The sequence below is a fragment of the Nyctibius grandis genome, chromosome 7 (assembly GCF_013368605.1).
Source record: "Nyctibius grandis isolate bNycGra1 chromosome 7, bNycGra1.pri, whole genome shotgun sequence".
NCBI classification, from domain to species: Eukaryota; Metazoa; Chordata; class Aves; order Nyctibiiformes; family Nyctibiidae; genus Nyctibius; species Nyctibius grandis.
In genome coordinates, this window is record NC_090664.1 from 54,346,775 (window position 1) to 54,366,363 (window position 19,589).

The window sequence follows — 19,589 nt, forward strand, 5'->3', positions numbered from 1 at the left end:
TGCAGCAACTTGCTCACATCGAAATATTTGGGTCTGGACATTCAGTTGCTAGATTAAAAAAAATTCTTTGTTTTTCTGTGGAAAAATGTTTTTCTGAGGCATGGGAATCCTTTAGTCAGTGTTCCAAATTTGCCCTGAAAAACACTTTAAACAAGAATGTGTTGACTAACTAGCCTGTCCCTTTGTGGCTTGCAGCAGTTTTTTGGTCCACAAAGAAACACAACCGAAGTGCTATCTCATCCCTGTCTCCTGGAGGGATTCCTTAGTGCTCTCTTGACAGAAGTTGAAATTTGGAGCCTGCCAGATAATATTCCTGGTAGGCCTGGGCCACACAAGAAAGCAGTCTGTGATGGTGTGTGCTACACAGTATTTCCTCCCGAAAATATCAGCGGTTTTACTTCAGATCTTTATATGAAATGAACTTATTCTTTGGCAGATTGTGTAAAAATCTTTCCTTTTTTTTAGTTTGCTTTCCTTACAAATGAGCATAGGACTAAAGCTGAGTTTCTGGATGTCTAACGCCTCGTGGTAGAACAAGCTGGAGATGAGAACAGCAATATTGATGCACGAGCGCGGATGCGTTTCCTCCTCGTAGTTTGCCCAGGCAGCTGGCAGCAGATGTGATGGCTGAGCTTGAATCTCCCGAGTCCTGGTCGGGTGTCAGTCACTACATTACGCTGCCTTTCTGCCTTGTGAGAAAACAGGGTAGAGGGATAGAGAGGGACACCCTTTTCCTTCCAGATGTGAGTTACAATCTTTAAAACGGAGCTGTTCTTTGGGAACAGAGGGATCGTCCTGAGATCATTCCTAGTGCATCCTCTGCACTATTATTCCTCCATTATTCCTTTTATCACTCCATTATTCCTTGTGCATCCTCTGGCATGGCTGGAAGGAGTCCTTTCAGGCAGTCTCCTGGACTGGGCAGACAAAGGAGTTTGTTTATAGCAGTGGCTCTGAAGAGGGGAAGGAGGAAACAGCAGAATAAAGATCTGCATTGTGATCACTAAGGAAAAAGATGAGTGGGATGAGGAGGGAAACCACAAAGAGTTAGAAATCCCAAACAAAGCATGGAAGAGAAAGGAGCAATGATATTAACGTTTATTTTGTGTCTGTCTATTTATGTGCATATATATAAATATATATAAATATCCATTTATTTATATAAATAGTGCCTGGCAACGCACAGTATGAAGCTGGTTGTCAGTGTGGTGCTTTGGTCTAATGACAAGGCATTGGTGTGGGCCTCTGTCCCAGCTGAAGACAGCTAGCAGTTCCTCTGCCACGTTCATTTCGATTGCAAGTTCTCCCACGGCAATAATGCCCAACACTTGCGAGGAATATTTTCCCATGCACAACAAATGTCAGACTGACCTAAAAGTTGTTCTTTCAGTAAATTACCTCTGGACTCTCTTTTCTTCAGCAAGTTGGATGCAGGAAAAATCTTGCTCATAACTAGAATAAAACACAGCTTGTGTTCCAGGGCTCTCTGTAGGTCTTCAAGCAGTCTAAAAGGAGTTTGGCTTTATCAGTCTCCTCTGTTTTACCATTGGGGAATATGATAGGTGTCCATAAATATCACCTTGAATATGGGAGTCTCTCTGAGGAGATCTGCAGGGATTGCCCCAACTGGGGGGCAGAAGCAAGGGACCAAGAGGGCAGCAGCACCAGCTGGGAAAGCCTTGGCTGGAGATGGCAAAGGCAGTGGAGTCCCAAGGATTTGGGGCAGAGACTTTCCCTTGTCTGTGCGTGGAGCTGACTTGGGTGCTAAGAGGGTAGTACCAAGGAGAAATCCAGCTGGAAAAAAGCTATTCCCTGCCAGGTAGGTGGTTTTGGATAAACATTTTGAAGGCTGTGATTGCTGCTGCTGTATAAACCAAAAATATCTATAACAGGGAGCAATGAACCCTCTAGACATCATCTTTCCGTTGGCCTCTGAGCTGCTCACATGCTGGCCTTGCTTTTTCGGAGGAAAAGAGCTGTAAGGTTCCAGGGGGACCAGGATATCTCGTAGCTTCCAACCCCCCTGAAAGGAGAAGGGGGCAATCCCAGACAAACCCCTTTCAGTCTGGTTGCTGAATAGCCTGAAGAGCGTGGGGGTTCTGTGCAGATAATTCCTAATGACGCGGATTAGTCATCTCCTATTGCGGTTTAGGGACACGGTCCAGCTGTCTGGCTTGTAACGAACGTCCCGTTGCTAAAAGCAGGGGCGAGCACAGGACTAATGCAAACAACGTGCACGTTAGGGAGGTGCAGAAGTCCCCTCAGCCTGGCCCTGCGGTGCTGATTTCTCTTGGCTGAAGCCAGAAGCTGAGGAGAAATCCCACCGCTTTGTGGCTTTGTACAAAGGAGTAACTAGAGCACTAATGCTTGAACGCCACACTGCTTAGTGGGGTTTTCTCGTTGTTTCCTAATCCAACAAGAAGAAAATGAGAGAAGTGAATATAATCCCTCTGCTTACTCTCCAGCATTCAGAAATGGGTCTCCTTCATTGCCCCTGTTTTACCCAGGGGGGAAACTGAGGCAAAGTAAGTGCCCAAGGTCTTGTGGGTGGGTGAATGAGCCCCTCTTGGTGCAGCGCTGAAGGGAAGGGGAGGTCCCTTGTGATGATTTTTCCTGCCTTTCTTGACCTCAAAAGGGTTAATGCTGGAGTCGGAGGCTTTGTCCCAGGTGGTTTGTGAGGCAACCATGGATTTAGATGGAAGGAGTGATCCAAAGGCCCTGTCCTTGTGGTGTCTCAGCGTGGGTAAAGCTGTCCTCTCATTAGGTTTGACAAGAGCAGCTTTAAAGGAAGCCACAGAGGTGGGGTCCAACCAAAACGCCATTTCTGATGGCGGCTGAATTCAGAAGGAGGAGAGGACATGATGGGGGGGAGTCTTTGAACTTGGCGCTTGTCTGGGATTTTGCAGCGCGGCAGTTTTAGGTGCTTCAGCTCTCGGTGCCGTGCTATCGTGCGGGCAGATGTGGAGGTCCTGGTCTGCAGTGGGTGGCATCGAGACGATGCAGAGAAGGTGTCCCTGCGCCGTCGGTCACCCTTCTCCGCGGGCATGGCATTGTTCAGCTTGGACTCCTGCCCTGGCAGATGCTCTGGGTGTTCAGCAGCCGAGGGTGCTCAGCACCTCCTGTTCCTCCAGAGCCGCTTCCATTTTAGGCCTAACCACATGTTCTCCCGCTCTCTGTGTATGCTTTTATTACAAACAGCAGTCAGCTCTTCAGGGATCTCTGTATGAGATTATGATTCACCTCGTTTGGAAACACTTTTTTCCATTTTTTTCCAACAGTTTCCTTAATCTAAACCAGCGTGCAGGGCTGGTTGCTCTGGGGGCTGAGCTTGGCTGAGCCTTCTGGGGTGCGTGGTCCCCAGCCGAGCGCCTCACGGGCAGAAGTGGTCACCCCCTTTTCTCCCCCCAGTTCCCGTCAGTGCTTCCTCTGATGCTCGGCAGTTGTGGTCTTTTTCGTGAAATTAGAAGTTTTGAGGAAGGAGCTAAAAATACCTCAAGGAAAGCCTGGAAAGATGGTGATGGGTTTGTGGCCACTGTGGTGGCTTTGCTTTTTCCTTTCTGAGGCAGATGGCAAGAAAGAGTAAAATACCATTTGTTAGCGGGGCTGGAGGAAATGCCGGTACAAGTATCTCAGAGAAGAAATTATTCCAGAAACGAAGGGAATTACTGTGGTATTTCCTGTCAGGGTTGTCGCTTATTTTGTTTGTGTCGCAGCAGGGCCTACAGGCGCCAGCCGAGACACGGGCTCCTCCGTGCCCCGTGTCGTACGGAAACGCACGTGGAGAGGGGAAGGTTGCTCAGTACAGACAAGCCACAAGATCAAACATCTAAATTTTGTGCTTGGCTCTGCCACTCTTCTGCTTCATAGAATGAGTCACAGAATGGTTTGGGTTGGAAGGGACCTTAAAGATCATCGTGTTCCAACCCCCCTGCCACGGGCAGGGACACCTTCCACTAGACCAGGTTGCTCCAAGCCCCATCCAACCTGGCCTTGAACACTTCCAATAATGGGGCACCCACAGCTTCTCTGGGCAACCTGTGCCAGTGTCTCACCAACCTTGTCATAAAAAATTTCTTCCTTATATCCAACCTGAATTTAGCCTCTTGCAGTTAAAAACTGTTGCCCCTTGTCCTGTCACTAAAGGACCTGGTGAAAAGTCTCTCTCCATCTTATAAAGCCCCCTTTATATATTGAAAGACTGCAATAAGGTCTCCCTGGAGCCTTCTCTTCCCCAGGCGGGCTTTTTCTTCACACCCTTAGGCAAAGCACCTCACAGCTTTGTGCCTCAGTTTCCACTGTCTGCTCCATTAGCTGCCTCAGCTTTCGCAGTGCTTCATGAAACTGTCAATGAAATCTCTGCCAGAGCTCAGTGTTGAAGGCTGGTGCCCTGTGGCATGGCCTTACCCCTCTCCTCCACTGTATTTAACACACGTGCTTCTTGGATGTCTCAGCTTGTTCTCCTACACCAACTAATGACCTCCTCATTGTAGGAAGAACAAGGCTGCCATTAACCTCATATGACATCTGATGGCAGGGAGGGTAAATAGCGTGACTTGGATTGTGCAAGGAGGAGTCGCTGTTGTCTTCATTCTCATAAGATTGCAAAAGTGAGTAGGATGCGGTAACCTCCACCACCCGCACCTCCTCCATGACCTGCCCTCAGGCATTTGCACGTTGTGTTGAGGTTCTTACGGAGAAGATGCTGGTCCTGCCTTCCCCTCGATCGTGCATTTGAGATGCCAGGCACAGACTCGCGTGAGATTTTGCTCCAGCACTTGGCAGTGCCCCAGACTCCCTGTGTAATCTCAAACCAGTTGCTCCAAACAAGATTTCCATGGGTGTAAAAAATCACAGCCTGCTCCAGCATTAGGAAGTGCTTTGCATCCCCCTGGGGACTTCCTAATGCTTTGGGCACTGCCCACTTTTTTCTTTTTTAAAGGAAAAAAGTATTTGTTGCTGATAGCAGTGATGAATTCAACTTTGACTGTGGGTCAAAAACATGAGCAAGCCAAGGGAAGATTGCAAAATAAAACTGTAACCAACTTCTCAGAGTATGTATATATATATTTCTCCCTCTTCGAAATGCTTATGAGTTTAAGGTCTTGGTTTCTTTGAGGGAGAGAAGAGGTAGTGGGTTTTATATCAGCAAAAAGAGTAAATAATAATCTGATTAACAAATGAAGTGGGTTTTCAGGAGCAGTGTGGGGTGGCTGGCTTCCTTCTGTTGGCTTTGGGCCCAACACATCAGCCCTGTTGATGTAGAAGAAAAGGATACAGCAGGGTCGTGGCTCTTCTTTTTTTTTTTTTCCTTTTCTTCTCTCTCTGGAGCTTTATAGGAGTGTTTTGACATTTTCCAGCCACAAGCTGTTTTTCAAAACTTATTTGTCTGCGAAATTTGTGTTGCTCAGCATAAACAGGCAGCGTGTGCTACGTCCCAGCTCGGTGCAGCACTTGGGTCTGCGCTGAAAGTGAAACCTGTGTTTTGAAAGGTTTCCTGCGGCGAGGCCAGAGCTGCGTGAGCTTTTCCCTTTACACGTCCTGCTCCTTTGTAAGGAGAAACCTCAAAAGTTCCTTGCCCTGATTTTTTTCTCTTACTTCAGAGAAGGGCTTTGCGAAGCTACATGCAGTGAACCCACGCCGGCTGATTTACTGCCAGCATCCAGGAGGGATGAACCAGCCAGGCCCTGTTCAGAGAGGCACATGCAAATAAAAATTGGCATAAAAGAGCCCATATCTTCTTTCTTTTCCAACAGAGAGAATCCAAGGTGGCAATCCCACCTGTATTTGCCTGTCTCTCTACAGTGATTTGGACCTTCAACACTGGGTTGGTTCTGGTCATCGAGTCCAGAGGAGGGCCAAGAAGATGATCAGAGTGCTGGAGCACCTCTCCTATGAAGACAGGCTGAGAGAGTTGGGGCTGTTCAGCCTGGAGAAGAGAAGGCTCCGGGGAGACCTCATAGCAGCCTTCCAGTACCTGAAGGGGGCCTACAAGAAAGCGGGAGAGGGACTTTTTACAAGGGCAGGTAGCGATAGGACGAGGGGGGATGGTTTTAAACTGGAAGAGGGGAGATTTAGGTTAGATATTAGGAAGAAATTCTTTGCTGTGAGGGTGGTGAGACACTGGCACATGTTGCCCAGAGAAGCTGTGGCTGCCCCCTCCCTGGCAGTGTTCAAGGCCAGGCTGGGTGGGGCTTGGAGCAACCTGGTCTAGTGGAAGGTGTCCCTGCCTGTGGCAGGGGGGTTGGAACACGATGATCTTTAAGGTTCCTTCCAACCCAAACCATTCTATGATTCTGTGATCTCTTCTCCTTTTGAATTTTGGGCTGGTTTAGAGCTAGTTTGGTATTTTTACAGGTTGAGCCTGGTTCTAGAAACTAACCTGGAGTTTGTCCAAATGTTGTGGGTCTGGTGAACTGGCTGTAGACACCGAGGTGATGTAAGTGCCTGTTTAGCCCGGGCTTGTAACACTGCTGGAGTGCCCCATTCGGTGACTGTCCCAGCACTGGTTCTTCCTGGCCTTTCTGGAAACACAGCAAATGCCATGAGCAGAGATAAAAAGGATGTGTTTCAGATGATCCAACATGTTTACCCTGAATCTGCTGGGGTTTTTTTTAAGCTTTTCAACTGAATTGCCTCCAGCTTTAACTTCCGGAGCTTCAATGGGTGTTTGCAGAACTTGAGGAGCTGTCAGTTTAAATATAAACCTAAGGATACCCGTCCAGCTCATTTTCCTCATTAGAGACAAAGCTGTTTCACTGCGGCTCTGCTTTCCCTCTGAGAGGATGGAAAGTGTGCCTTCACGCGCTGGCAATCCAGGGTTAGAGATAAGGCCCTTGCTCAGGAAGGGCTGTCACCCACCCATTCGAGGATTATCCCTGTGAGATGCAGGCAGCGCGGGACCGAGCCCTCCCTGATGTTACACCTCGGAGGGAGGTGGCGAGCGCTTTTTTCTCGCTGGGAAGAAAACCACTATTTGAGGAGGCTTGTGTGCACTAGCGGGGGCAGAGCCCTGGTTAACTGGGGTGACTAGACCTGGTCTGGGAAGTAAAGAGGGTTTTGATCTGCCTTGGAGACCGTCAGAACGTCCTGGCATGAGCCAAGGGATGCTAGAGGGGTGCTTGGCTCAGGCTCGGTCTGAGAAGCTGAATGAATGAAAAGGCTCCTTGTGGTCTCAGTCGCTGCTAAATATGCACAAATAGAGGATGGGAGAAGTGGCTTTTACTAGTCCCTGTGCAGTTGTGTGTCCAGTCTGCCCGTGACTCTGCTGGCTCTTCTTTGGGCAAATTTAATGATTTCTCTTGAGGTGAGCAACAGGTCAGTTCAGGGTGGGCATTTACTGTGTATAGCGTAGTGATGCTTGATATACTTTGCATTTCGTATGTCCTAAGGAAATAACAGCCACCCACCCACCACCCCAGCACCATTGGCTTTTAAAATCCAGGACTGTCTTTCCACTTCCATTATGGCATGCTTGCTTTTACTTATTATTTCTTTGCCCCAAAGATTCCTGTGTTCTGTTAAACATCCTCTGAGCTTTGCTTTTTGGGTTTCCAACAGAAAAGTACTGGGGTAAAACCATGGGAAGTGCTGAAGATAGACAGACATCAGACGCTTAACGTGTTTGCCTCTTTGATAATAGGGTCTTGTTCCATACTAAGTTCAGAGCATTCAAAATTTTCCACTTTTATTAATGCATTTTAGAATTAATTTCCTCTTTAGAACAGAAGACTTTATTCTTTGACAAGTGCATTTATCACAGAATCACAGAATCACAGAATGTTAGGGATTGGAAGGGACCTCGAAAGATCATCTAGTCCAATCCCCCTGCCGGGGCAGGATTGCCTAGACCATATCACACAGGAACGCGTCCAGGCGGGTTTTGAATGTCTCCAGAGAAGGAGACTCCACAACCTCTCTGGGCAGCCTGTTCCAGTGTTCAGTCACCCTTACAGTAAAGAAGTTTTTCCTCAAATTTAAGTGGAACCTCCTGTGCTCCAGCTTGCACCCATTGCCCCTTGTCCTGTCAAGGGATGTCACTGAGAAGAGCCTGGCTCCATCCTCTTGACACTTGCCCTTTACATATTTATAAACATTAATGACGTCACCCCTCAGTCTCCTCTTCTCTAAGCTAAAGAGACCCAGCTCCCTCAGCCTCTCCTCATAAGGGAGATGTTCCACTCCCTTCATCATCTTCGTGGCTCTGCGCTGGACTCTCTCTAGCAGTTCCCTGTCCTTCTTGAACTGAGGGGCCCAGAACTGGACACAATACTCCAGATGCGGCCTCACCAGGGCAGAGTAGAGGGGGAGGAGAACCTCTCTCGACCTGCTAACCACACCCCTTCTAATACAGCCCAGGATGCCATTGGCCTTCTTGGCCACAAGGGCACACTGCTGGCTCATGGTCATCCTGTTGTCCACTAGGACCCCCAGGTCCCTTTCCCCTACGCTGCTCTCCAACAGCTCTGTCCCCAACTTGTACTGGTACATGGGGTTGTTTCTTGCCCAGATGCAGGACTCTACACTTGCCCTTGTTATATTTCATTAAATTTCTCCCCGCCCAACTCTCCAGCCTGTCCAGGTCTCTCTGAATGGCTGCGCAGCCTTCCGGCATCTCAGCCACTCCTCCCAGTTTTGTGTCATCAGCGAACTTGCTGACAGCGCACTCTAATCCCTCATCCAAGTCATTAATGAATATATTGAATAGAACTGGTCCCAGAACCGACCCTTGCGGGACTCCGCTAGACACAGGCCTCCAACTGGACTCAGTCCCATTGACCACTACTCTCTGGCTTCTTTCCTTCAGCCAGTTCACAATCCACCTCACTACCCGATCATCCAGACCACACTTCCTCAGTTTAGCTGCGAGGATGCTGTGGGAGACCGTGTCAAACGCTTTACTGAAATCGAGATAGACCACATCCACAGCTTTACCATCATCTATCCACCGGGTAACATCCTCATAAAAGGCTATCAAGTTGGTTGAGCAAGACTTCCCGTTGGTGAAGCCATGTTGACTGCCCCTAATGATCCCCCTATCCTTGATGTGCCTAGAGACAGCACCAAGAACAAGTTGCTCCATCACCTTTCCGGGGATGGAGGTGAGGCTGACCGGTCTATAGTTACCCGGGTCCTCCTTCCTGCCCTTTTTGAAGACTGGAGTGACATTCGCTTTCCTCCAGTCCTCAGGCACCTCTCCTGTTGCCCACGACTTAGCAAAGATGATGGAGAGTGGCCTAGCAATGACTTCCGCCAGCTCCCTCAGCACCCGCGGGTGCATCCCATCAGGGCCCATGGATTTATGGACATCCAGGTTTGCTTAATTGGTCCCTGACCCAGCCCTCATCAACCAAGACAGATTCCTCCTCTATCCTGACTTCTTCTGAGGCCGCAGGGTCCAGGGCTCCTCAGGACAGCCTCCAACAGTATAGACAGAGGCAAAGAAGGCATTCAGTAACTCCGCCTTCTTTTTATCCTCTGTCTCCAGGACCCCCACCTCATTCATCAGTGGCCTACATTGCCTCTAGTGTTGGCTTTACCTGCAATGTATTTGAAGAAGCCCTTTCTGTTGTCCTTGACCTCTCTTGCAAGGTTTAATTCCAGGAGGCCTTAGCTTTCCTAGTTGCCTCCCTACATCCTCTGACAACAGACTTATATTCCTCCCAAGTGCCAGCCCCTCCTTCCACGATCTGTACACCCTCTTCTTCCACTTGAGTTTGCCCAGCAGTTCCCTGTTCAACCATGCAGGTCTCCTGGTACCCTTCCTTGACTTCCTACCTGTTGGGATGCTCTGATCTTGAGCTCGGAAGAAGCAGTCCTTGAACGCTAACCAACTATCTTGGGCCCCCTTACCTTCTAGTACCCTGTCCCATGGGATTTCCCCTAGCAATTGCCTGAAAAGGCCAAAGTTGGCCCTCCTGAAGTTCAGGGTTGCAATTCTGCTAGCTATTCTGTTCCTGCCACATGAGATCCTGAACTCTACCATCTCATGGTCGCTACAACCAAGGCTGCCCTCAACCTTCACCTCTTCAGCAATGTGGAGTTTCCACAAAGTCTGTGAGTCCAGCAGGCAGCTTGGCCCTAAATAAACCAGATGCCCACTGGAGTTAGGGGAGTCTGCCTGAGAACTCCTGTCACCTTTGGATCTGCCTGTCAATATGGGATGCAGTTTGGGACCTAACCATTTTCTGCTTTTTCTTTCAGCAGCGAAATGTCAGGATCAAGTTTGAATATGAAGGAGAGAAAAGGTATGTACCCAACCCAGTCTGCCACGTGTACAGGGACAAATTACCCTTTTTTACCCAATGTTGTCCTACTCACTTCAGCCAGCTGCAGATGAGCTCACAGCAGGATTCGTGCCCCTAAAATCAGCTACAATTTTATATGCAAGAGCCCTCCCTCTTCTTCCCGTTTGCCACAAGTACCTCCTGGGATTTGCACGCAGGCGAAGTGGTTCCAAGCTGGAAGTCATTAAATGCCTCTTACCAGGGACATAGGGTGCGCGCATGGATCCTTTTCTCTTTTTAATTCTTGAGCCCTGCTGAACCACAGCTGAGCTGCAACTCTACAGAAATGTGTCCTTTGATTAGCAGCCTATGACACTTACTTAAGATAACCAGATTTTGGGCATGAGTCCCATAAAAACAGAGCTGGGAGTTAAAGCTTGCCTGCCCTTCCCTGCTTGACATTTTCATGGAATCACCTCTGCTTGGTGCTCGGTGACTGTGGCAGGGCAGGACGCAGGGCTGGAAACTCGCCGGCTGATGGTCCAAGTTGCATGTTAAAGCTGAAGAAAATTTAAGTAATGTCACCATAAGGCTAGACTGTACTTGCTGACGTGTATGTACAGAGCTGCTGCATGTGATGGTACAGGAGAGTCACAGGATGCCACACTGCATTATTCTCGTTTCCATCCCTCCTCCCTGTTCAGAGTCACTTGCTGAAAATGGAGATGATAAATAACTGACCAGTGCCTGATCCTGGGTCTTCTCCAGTGAAACGCTGCTGGACTTTCTTCTTCCCCTGTGCCTCACAGTAGGAGAAGGAGCAGAGGAGCTGGACTAGGATTTTTGGTATATATTCTTGCAGGGTGGATCAAGTCTCCTCTTGGTCATAGCAGATGAGCAGCATTTCTGTGAGTGTAAAAGCAAGGAGCAAGCTTTGTGCTTCATGATAGAAGAGTACAGGTCCTTTCTTCTGAATTGTCAGTCTAATTCCAAATTCCAATAAGCTTCTACTAAACTGAGACTACTGTTGTATTTGTTTGTGTATACAGGATTATCCAGTTTCCAAGGCCAGTCAAATTCAAAGAAGTGGTGCAGAAGGTCACAGATGCTTTTGGACAGACGATGGACTTAGTCTGTGTGAACAATGAGGTACTCTTCTCCTTCTTGCTAAGAGAGTTTTAGGGTGCCTGGTGCCCACTTCAGAATTGAGCAGTGGTTTGTTCTTAAGGCCCTAATTCGTATTGTACATGGATGTTAAGAAAAATAATCTTATTTTGTGGTTCCCAACTGGTGAGTGTACAAGAGCTGTTGTCTGGGTGAAGCTCAGTCGGATTCTCAGACTCCAAGCCAGACTTTCCCCTTCTCAAATTTATTTATTTCAATTAAGGCCTATTAAATGGTGACATAAGAACATTTTCTTCCCCCTCCCCGAACAAAAAAAAAATCCCTCTCACTCAAACAGGGTAAGGAATTAAGTAACTGAGATGATGGAGACATTGTGAGTTCAGCTGCACAGTCAGCAGCGGTAGATGTCTACCCATCAACACCCTTGGGGCAATGGGACCAACTTTCAGAGCGCGTCTGGTGAGAGCACACACAGGGCAGAGAAGACAACAGCTGAGATCAAATGGCTTTCCTGAGAGCCACATGAAGTGACTGTAGGCTACTGCGTGTTTGGGTTGGATGTGAAGCCTTCCCATCTTGGGGGCAAGTTGCAGGAGCATGGTGAGTACCAGAACACAAGGGACAGTGCTGCTAACACAGCGTACTTTTATCTAGCACTGACTTTGTTTCACCCAAAACCCCAGAACCATGTGCATGTTCTTGTGGTTAGGTCTGCAGTACAATATGTGTATTTTACATCACTGGAGGTTCCTCTAGCAGGTCCTGTGACCACATACAGGCAGCCAAGAAACCCTCCCTCTGTGATCCTTGCGTTTTAAGGCTTGAAGACCTTTCTGCTCCAGCCTTCTTCTTAACACAGGCCTCTGTAGTTTTCCAACCTTTTCTTTGAGCCCAGCACTGTGTCTGAAAGGGGAGGATACTGGTGAGGGCCTTTGCTTAGAAGGGGGCAATCCTTGGCATCTGTTTTGGTGTGCTCAGTGTTTTCCTGTGAGGCATCTTGCCATGAACTGGGCAGGCAGCTGGAGCCACTGGACTCTTAAGGTGGGTTTGGCTTTGGGAAGGAGGAGAGAGCCAGATGACAAATAGATAGGCTTTTAAACACCAGTTCTTTTGGATCTGTCCTGACAGCTTGCTTGTTCAAGTCTTAATTGCAAATGACTAACAACCTTTCGTTAAAGTATGAATGGAGAGGGAAGGCATGAAGAGAGCTTTCCCTCTTTTTTTTTTCTTTTTTTTTTTTCCCTTCCTTCTGTTTCAGTGGAGATTTGCTCCACAAATAGGTTGCTATTCTATTATAAGAGGTACCTCATGATACCAAAGTGTCTGCTGGGTTTTGGCTTTGAATGCAGTCAGGTTTCTAATCTTGGGCATTCTTTGACAGCCCTCCCGGGAAAAGCCTGCCATTGAATTCTCCAGGAATGACTCATTTCATTCCAAGTTTCTTTCCACTGGAAGAGGATTTTTTTCCAGCAACAGCAAACAGAAGCTTAAATAATGCATTTTATCCCTTATTAGAGACTGTCTTCCTGGGCATGTGCACAGCACATAGCAGGACCATGAGCAGGGTACTCCTAACTTCTTAAGGTTGAGAAAGACCTTCAGTGTTTTGTTTTTCTATACATAAAAACTTCCCCCTTGTGAGAACCCACACTTTTGGGAAGAGGTCTGAGCAGTAGTAATTCAGGGTTGTTATTGTGGAAACACTATGGGCAGACGAAAGTGATCTTTGGGGAGATGATAGCCTACATGTCCACATGGTGACACCCTGGCATCTGGCTCCTAGCATGTTCTGGGTCAGGCTTTTTAGTCTCATGACTGCAAGTCTCAGAGGTAGCTTGACCACCAACTCATTACAGTTAAGTGTTTCACCCTTTCTTCATGCTCAAAGGGAACTGTACAGTAATTCTGTGTTGCATTCAGATGTTTCTTTTGCAGTAGCACCTTGTAGACCAAAATTACACCGAGGTCAACAGGCCCCTACAAAAGCTCACTAAATGGCAGTCCCTGTCCTGGTGAAGCAGGAGTCCTGAAGCCAAGATCAGCGAGATGAGCATGCCAGCTGGGTGGAGCAGGGGCACGCATGAATCACATCCTGGTGGGACCATGGAATCAACGGGCTTGGGCTGGTATAGATAAGAGTGGGGCCTGGCCATGGGTGTACCGCATGGGGCATGTCTGCATGTTAGGACTAGGCTGGGCTCATCTTTCTAATGAATGGGACAGCAAAATCTTGCCTGGGCATGGACAGCGTGGCGTGGTGTTTGTTAGACAGCTGGCTGTGTTATGGACTGAAAGACTGGCTTCTGCACCAAATGCTGTCTGGATTTGATCTGTATGCACTGCTGAACAGCTGCTCCAGGTGTGACTAAGTGTTACCTTGTCATCATTTCCATCTCCATCACCAACTTGTGATGTGACCTTGGGCAGAACACTGAACCCTGGTGTGCCACCAGTTCCCTTCTGAGCTCCCCTTGCTTGTCTCCTCTGAGGCTGTCCCTCAGCATCATTTTGGAAGGTTAGGGAGAGCTAAAGCCTAGGGAAGTGGTAGAAGCTCAATTACAGGGGGGAGGAGAGGTGCTTAAAAGCATATTTAACAAACATTTGACGAGAATTGTTGATGCCAGTTGGTCCTACATTGGGCAGGAAGATGAACTAATTGACCTCTCAGATTTTTCCCCAACCCTGTTTCCTACTATTCTTTGGCTTTCTGCAGTGTCTTACAGAGTGAGGTCTGGCAATATTGTTGTAGTCAGTGAAAACTCACCCTTTGCACTCACTTTCTTAGACTGCAGTGGATTGACTAGCAAGTCCCATACTAAAACATTAGGCTCCAGAGGAGTATACTGTTTAAAAGCAAGAAGAAAATCTGATAAGCTCTATTTAGTGAAACTTCTGTGTAGGTGAACTTTGCTGTTCATCATGGCTGCTCACTCTGTAGACAGAATAAACCCAGTTACTGGAAATGTACCCTGGCAATTACTTCTGTGGTTCTGCATGAGTCTATATTTAGTTTCGTGCCTAGTAGATGTCTCTTCCTGATATCCATATGTGCCACACTCTGGAAGCCAAATGGAGCAAAATCTACTTGCCAGATGTGGGTAATAGGTAAAGCCAAGCTAAATACTCAGGAGGGCAATTTCTGCCTGATGTTTTTGGCTCCTCTGAAGCAAGCATGCAAACATGTTAATGTTGTGATATTGGAGTGAGATGGAGTGACCTGCAGAACATTCTGTTCAAAGCAGCAGCTGAGGGATTGCTCTGAACACTTGTGAGGAGCTCGGTAGAGGGATGGGTGAGCAGGGGACTATGCTTACAGTTCAGAATCAAATTCTTCTTGGTGGTGAAACGAAGGGGAGCAGCTCTCCGCCATTCTCATTTCTGTTGGGGTGAGTGTAGGAGAGAAGGCTTGTCTGCTTGATACACCTGTGGAGGCCTTGTGAGCTTCAAGAGGGTTAAGCAGTGCACCAAGAGAATATCTCTTAAGCTCTGCTAATTAAGGAAGCAGACTGTCTGAGAACAGCTGCACAGCATTTGGGAGATGTATTCAATACCATCTTTGTCTGATATCTCCTGTGACCACGGGTGATTCATTCAGATCCCAACGTTTAACCATGAACCATGGGCTAACCATTTCTTTCATGGACCTACTGAAAGCCCTGAATAGTTGATCTCTACCTGGTGAGTACTTTCCTTTCATTCATGTCCAAGCACTGTCCCAGACTGAGAATCTGCTTCCAGCCTTACTTGTGAGGCCCAGCCCAGACAAGGCTGGTGTTGGCGTTCTCTGTAAACCTTTGTAAACTGGTTAGGTCCCTTGCTTGGGAGGTGAGGGACATGTTCCTGAACTTTTCCCCATCTGGTTTGGTTGAAAACTCAAGTCCCTTCCTCAGCAGCCTGTAGGACATCCCAGGGCAAGGCTTTCTCAAGAGTTCCTCTTGGAATCTTTTTCCTACACACGAATAACTAAACAGTTTTCAGACAAAGGGTGCACAACCTGATTATCGCTCTTCTTGGATGAATGTGCTAAATACTTTGCTCTAGAGTCTCCTTTTCTGTCTTTTTGTAGAAATTTCTCAACCACATTTGCATACCTTACACCAGAAGAGCACTCCTAACTCAACCTGGAGTTCATTGCTTAAATATCTTTTGAGAACTGTCCTTGTCTTTCCTCGGCGATTACCACTGCTTCCAGCAATTACACCTGGCAGCTTCCTTTTGTCACCTCTTAATCCCATTTCTGGATATCTATCTCTCCCACACAAGCTGTATGGGTCCTGGATATCTAATTTGGGACTGTAAACTCTACAGAATAGCAGGTTGCATTCAACTTAGCTATTGCAGTGCCCCTTTGCAGACCTGGCTTTTAGTATCTCAAAGCTGAGTGCCTAAGGTAGATATAAGCTCAGGACAACCTGTTATCAGCTGTGGGAGTTTGGCTTTCTTGGTGGGACGATGGTGTTAAGCCTGATGTTTATCATACGAAACAGGTGGTCTGCATATGGCTTGATTCCCTGTCTGCAAAATGGGGACAAATATAACCTTCCTATCGCTCAGGAGAGGAGAAACTCAATCCAAACCTTGAGTTGTTCACACTGCAGAAACAGCAGCCATGCAGACATCTAAGATGGAGCTTGGCAGGCTCAGGCTGTGATCCTTGGGTGGAGGAGGTGACTGTAGCAGTTTCCCGAGGTGAAACCTCATCTCCGTTAGCCAGGGCCCACAGCCTTCCCTTGACCTGGTCATCCCTGGAGTCCTAGTCTCAGTGCACGCAGTCTGAGGTGTATTTGCCTCCAGGCCAACAGCCAAACCCTTGGAAAAACACCCTGGGATCAAAAAGGTAGGCACAGGCAGCTTTTGAGTGTCTTCTGGAGAAGTTGGTCTGAGGTGCATTTGCTGTGGCTGGTGGCATGAACCCTGGTCACCCAGAGGGCTGAGCTGCCTTTCAGAAGTTCTGGACAGCTGTGGCTCCCAGTAAGACCAATGGGAGCCTACTGGGAGCTGTGGCCACTCAGTCCCTTTGGTAGGTGAAACTGCTGTGTACTTTGGCACAGGCATGAGTATAACATGTGCTGTGTTGACTGGGTTCAGTGCCAATGCCCGAGGCAACCTACAGAGGCTGAGGACTGGTTTTTATGAGATTAGGCAGAATGCTCCTGGATGAGGGGCAAAAAGTTGTGTTTCTAACCTTAGCCCAGGGCGGCAGAAGGCCGCAGAGCCCCTCTGAAGTGCAGCTGTGTTGGGCATTGGAAGCTTTGCAGGCTGTCTGTAGGACGTGGTACACCGCACAGCAATGTCAAGAGGGTCAGATTCCCTCTGGAGTAGGAGGGCAATAGTCTGCCACTTACTAGGACAACATCAGGACCTTTAGCTGCCTGTTCGACACAGCACTGTGTAGCTCTCTGTTCTATTTACCTTATAAAAAGCAGAAACTGAATTTGTCCTGCTGGGAGTCAAGAAGTGGTTCTTGGAGGGAGAGCAATGCACACCCTTCATCAAAAGGGAAGAGACTCTTGTGAGATGTCCCCTGATTTCACCTGGTGCCCAAACACTAGAGAGACAGTTGCAGCAGTAAGGAAGGCCACTGAGGATCTACCAGCATAAATCCTTGGGTGTAGCTCACTGCTTTCTTGGAGCACCGTTATATGTCCATCTTCCCAGGAGGAAGTCCAGGAAGAATTGGGGCTGTTCTGGGGCTGGGTAGCAGCAGGTCTTGCCTACAAACTCCAAGATTAGAGCAGCCCCCAAATAGCAGGCAGCAAGCCTAAGGTTTTGTCTCATCCCTCTCCTCTTCCCACTAGCTGAATTGGTGATGTGACCTTTAAGCTGTCTCCTTGCAGATGTTTTTTATTGTGATTTTTTGTGTCTGTTCCTGGGTAGATGAGAACTTGGAAGAAAATGTTAGAGCTTGTCAAGCTGGAGGGCACGGGGGCTCTGTTTTCCATCCACCTTCTCCTCGTTCCTCCCTCATCCCCCAGGTTCCCAAGCTGCTCACTGCAAGGATCTGGCTTCCTCTGTTTACCCAAAAGTGTGACACTACCATGCTCCGGTGTTTGTTCAATCCCTTCCAGCTCCTGATCCCGCTGAAATCCCAGGAAGATTTGGACAAAGCGATGGAACAGTTGGAGCTGAGCCCTTCCCTGAAGAGCCTGCGGATCCTTGTGAGTGCTCCAAAGAAAGCGAATGTGAGTCCTTCACCTTCTCTGCTCTTTTGTGTCTGGAGTGAGATGCCTTGTTATTGTGTTGGGGAGTGGAAATGAGTCTCCTGACGGTGCAGAACAGAGGGCAAGCTGGTCATGAGAGGGGTCAGCCCTGCTCTGGCTCAGCTGCTTGGAAATCCTCCTGTGGTGGCGGCCCAGAGACTGAGTTCAGCTCCCTCTAGCTCCTCCTGCAACCTATAAAGGGTTAAATACCGTACTTAATCTTCAAACAAGGTTAAACCCCAAGAGAACCCTTTGTGCTTTCTGCCTAGGGATGCTGTCACCATTCCTCTGTAGCCTCTCCATGTACAGGGTGGTGCCCTGGCCCTTACCGTGCTGGGTACTAGCGTGGGGACCGTTCCCTCCATGTGGTGCTGCAGTACTAACGGCCAGGGAGAGCAAACGGGAGAATTCTCCAGTCTCAGGCAGGACTGTCTTTTTCCCCATTATTTATTTATTTGTTTTTCCTGAGCTCAGTGGTTTTGCAGTTAAGCCTGTTAGCTTGACCTCGCCTGCACAGAGCGTCTTGCCAAAGCACATGTCGTGCTGCCCCAAGCACAGGCTGTAAAGCAAGGGATTTGCAGATGTTGCAACTCTGTTTCTTCGTTGTATTTCCTAGAAGTACCAGAGAGACTGGGAGTCTTAAAACTCATACTGCTTGTCCTCATGCTACCGCTGGCGCTCACAGCTCTTGGAACTTCTCCACTCCTTTTGAGAGGCTCAGGGACCAGAGTCCCAGGGAAAAACTGAGCCATCAATTGGGGTTTCCTAAATCCTGGGCAGAAATGGGGCAATCATCTGCCCAAGCAACTGCAGGAACATTGCAGTATTGCAAGTTAACTACTTAGAGCAGAGCAGCCAGGTAGATTCAGGCACACCATTGCAAGTAGGTCAGACTCTTCCTGAAGCATGTAGCCATGCAAGAACATACAGCTCCGAGGTCATACAGGAAATTATCACAAAATCACAGTGCACAGTGTAGCGTGTTGTCTTAGTAAGATCTGGCCACTACCATTTAAGTTACCAACTGGATTGTCATTTCGTTGCTTTCCACCTGACCTGTCTTGCATAGCAAAGCCTGATCCTCCACTCCCTGTTCCTCTGCTCTGTTACAGAGGAATCTCTGCAGTGCCTAGGCTGCCTCTGCAGTCTGTGGAGCATGGAGGGGAGGCTCTGATTTTGGGACTGCAAACTTGGGTTCAGGGCAGGGATCAGTCTCTCTGTCTATTTGGAAATAATGCGATGTGGGAACAGTCGTTTATATCAAATATCTGCATTTATCATTATCAACTGGAGTTCAGTCTTAATTAGAGTATTTTAATAACAGACGTGAATTGTTTGTGAATTATTTTTGGATTACCATAGATTACATACATGTCTTTTTTTTTTTTTTTTTTTTTTTAATGGTTCTTGGGTAATATGGCCATGGGGAGCCAAATACAGGGTTTCACATGGTGCATCTGCAAGGGCTCTGGCAGAATCTGATCATTCCCTTTGTCTGATTACCAGCTCCTCCAGCCAAACAACAGTAAACAGCACGAAATGAGGATCTCCAGATCCATGGGGGATATCATGGGATCCCTGTACAAGGACTCCGAGAGGACACGGAAGTATTCCACAGGTCAGTGAAATGCAATGCTCTGCAGGGTGTTTTGTGCTATTACAAGCTGGCCACCGTCCTCTTTCTCTTTCCCATCACAACCCTGTAGCTGCTACAGTCTGGACGGCCACCCTGATGGCTCCCACCGGTAGCTCAGTGCAGTTACTGCTTATTCTCAGCCTGAGGAAAAGACTCTGCAGGCTGCAGAGGTCGGATGAGGTTGTGCTGACCAGAGAGTCGTGTTGGGCATGAAAGCTAAGAAGAGCAGTGGATCTGAGGTGTAATTTGAGGGGGAAAATGCAGTGATAAGAATCTCCAGTGAATTTGGCACTGCTAAGCTGCATCAAAGTGAAGAGCAAGGATTTATAGAAAGACGAGGCTTTTCCATACCTTGTCATCCTTTTTTTCCTTTAACCATCTGCTCTTGTTCTCTTGGCATCTCTC

General features: G+C 48.0%; 1 protein-coding gene across 2 annotated transcripts in view; it reads left to right on the forward strand.

Moving 5' to 3' along the window:
• LOC137665547 (mitogen-activated protein kinase kinase kinase 3-like) overlaps positions 1-19,589 on the forward strand; it is a 91,268-nt gene that overhangs the window by 45,711 nt on the left and 25,968 nt on the right. The window contains exons 4-7 of one of the 2 annotated variants that reach the window (XM_068404697.1): positions 10,201-10,244; positions 11,273-11,372; positions 17,417-17,530; positions 19,055-19,166. In XM_068404697.1, coding sequence (XP_068260798.1) covers positions 10,201-10,244; positions 11,273-11,372; positions 17,417-17,530; positions 19,055-19,166 — 370 coding nt within the window. The remainder of the gene's footprint in view (positions 1-10,200; positions 10,245-11,272; positions 11,373-17,416; positions 17,531-19,054; positions 19,167-19,589) is intronic. The other variant, XM_068404698.1, reaches the window with a different exon arrangement.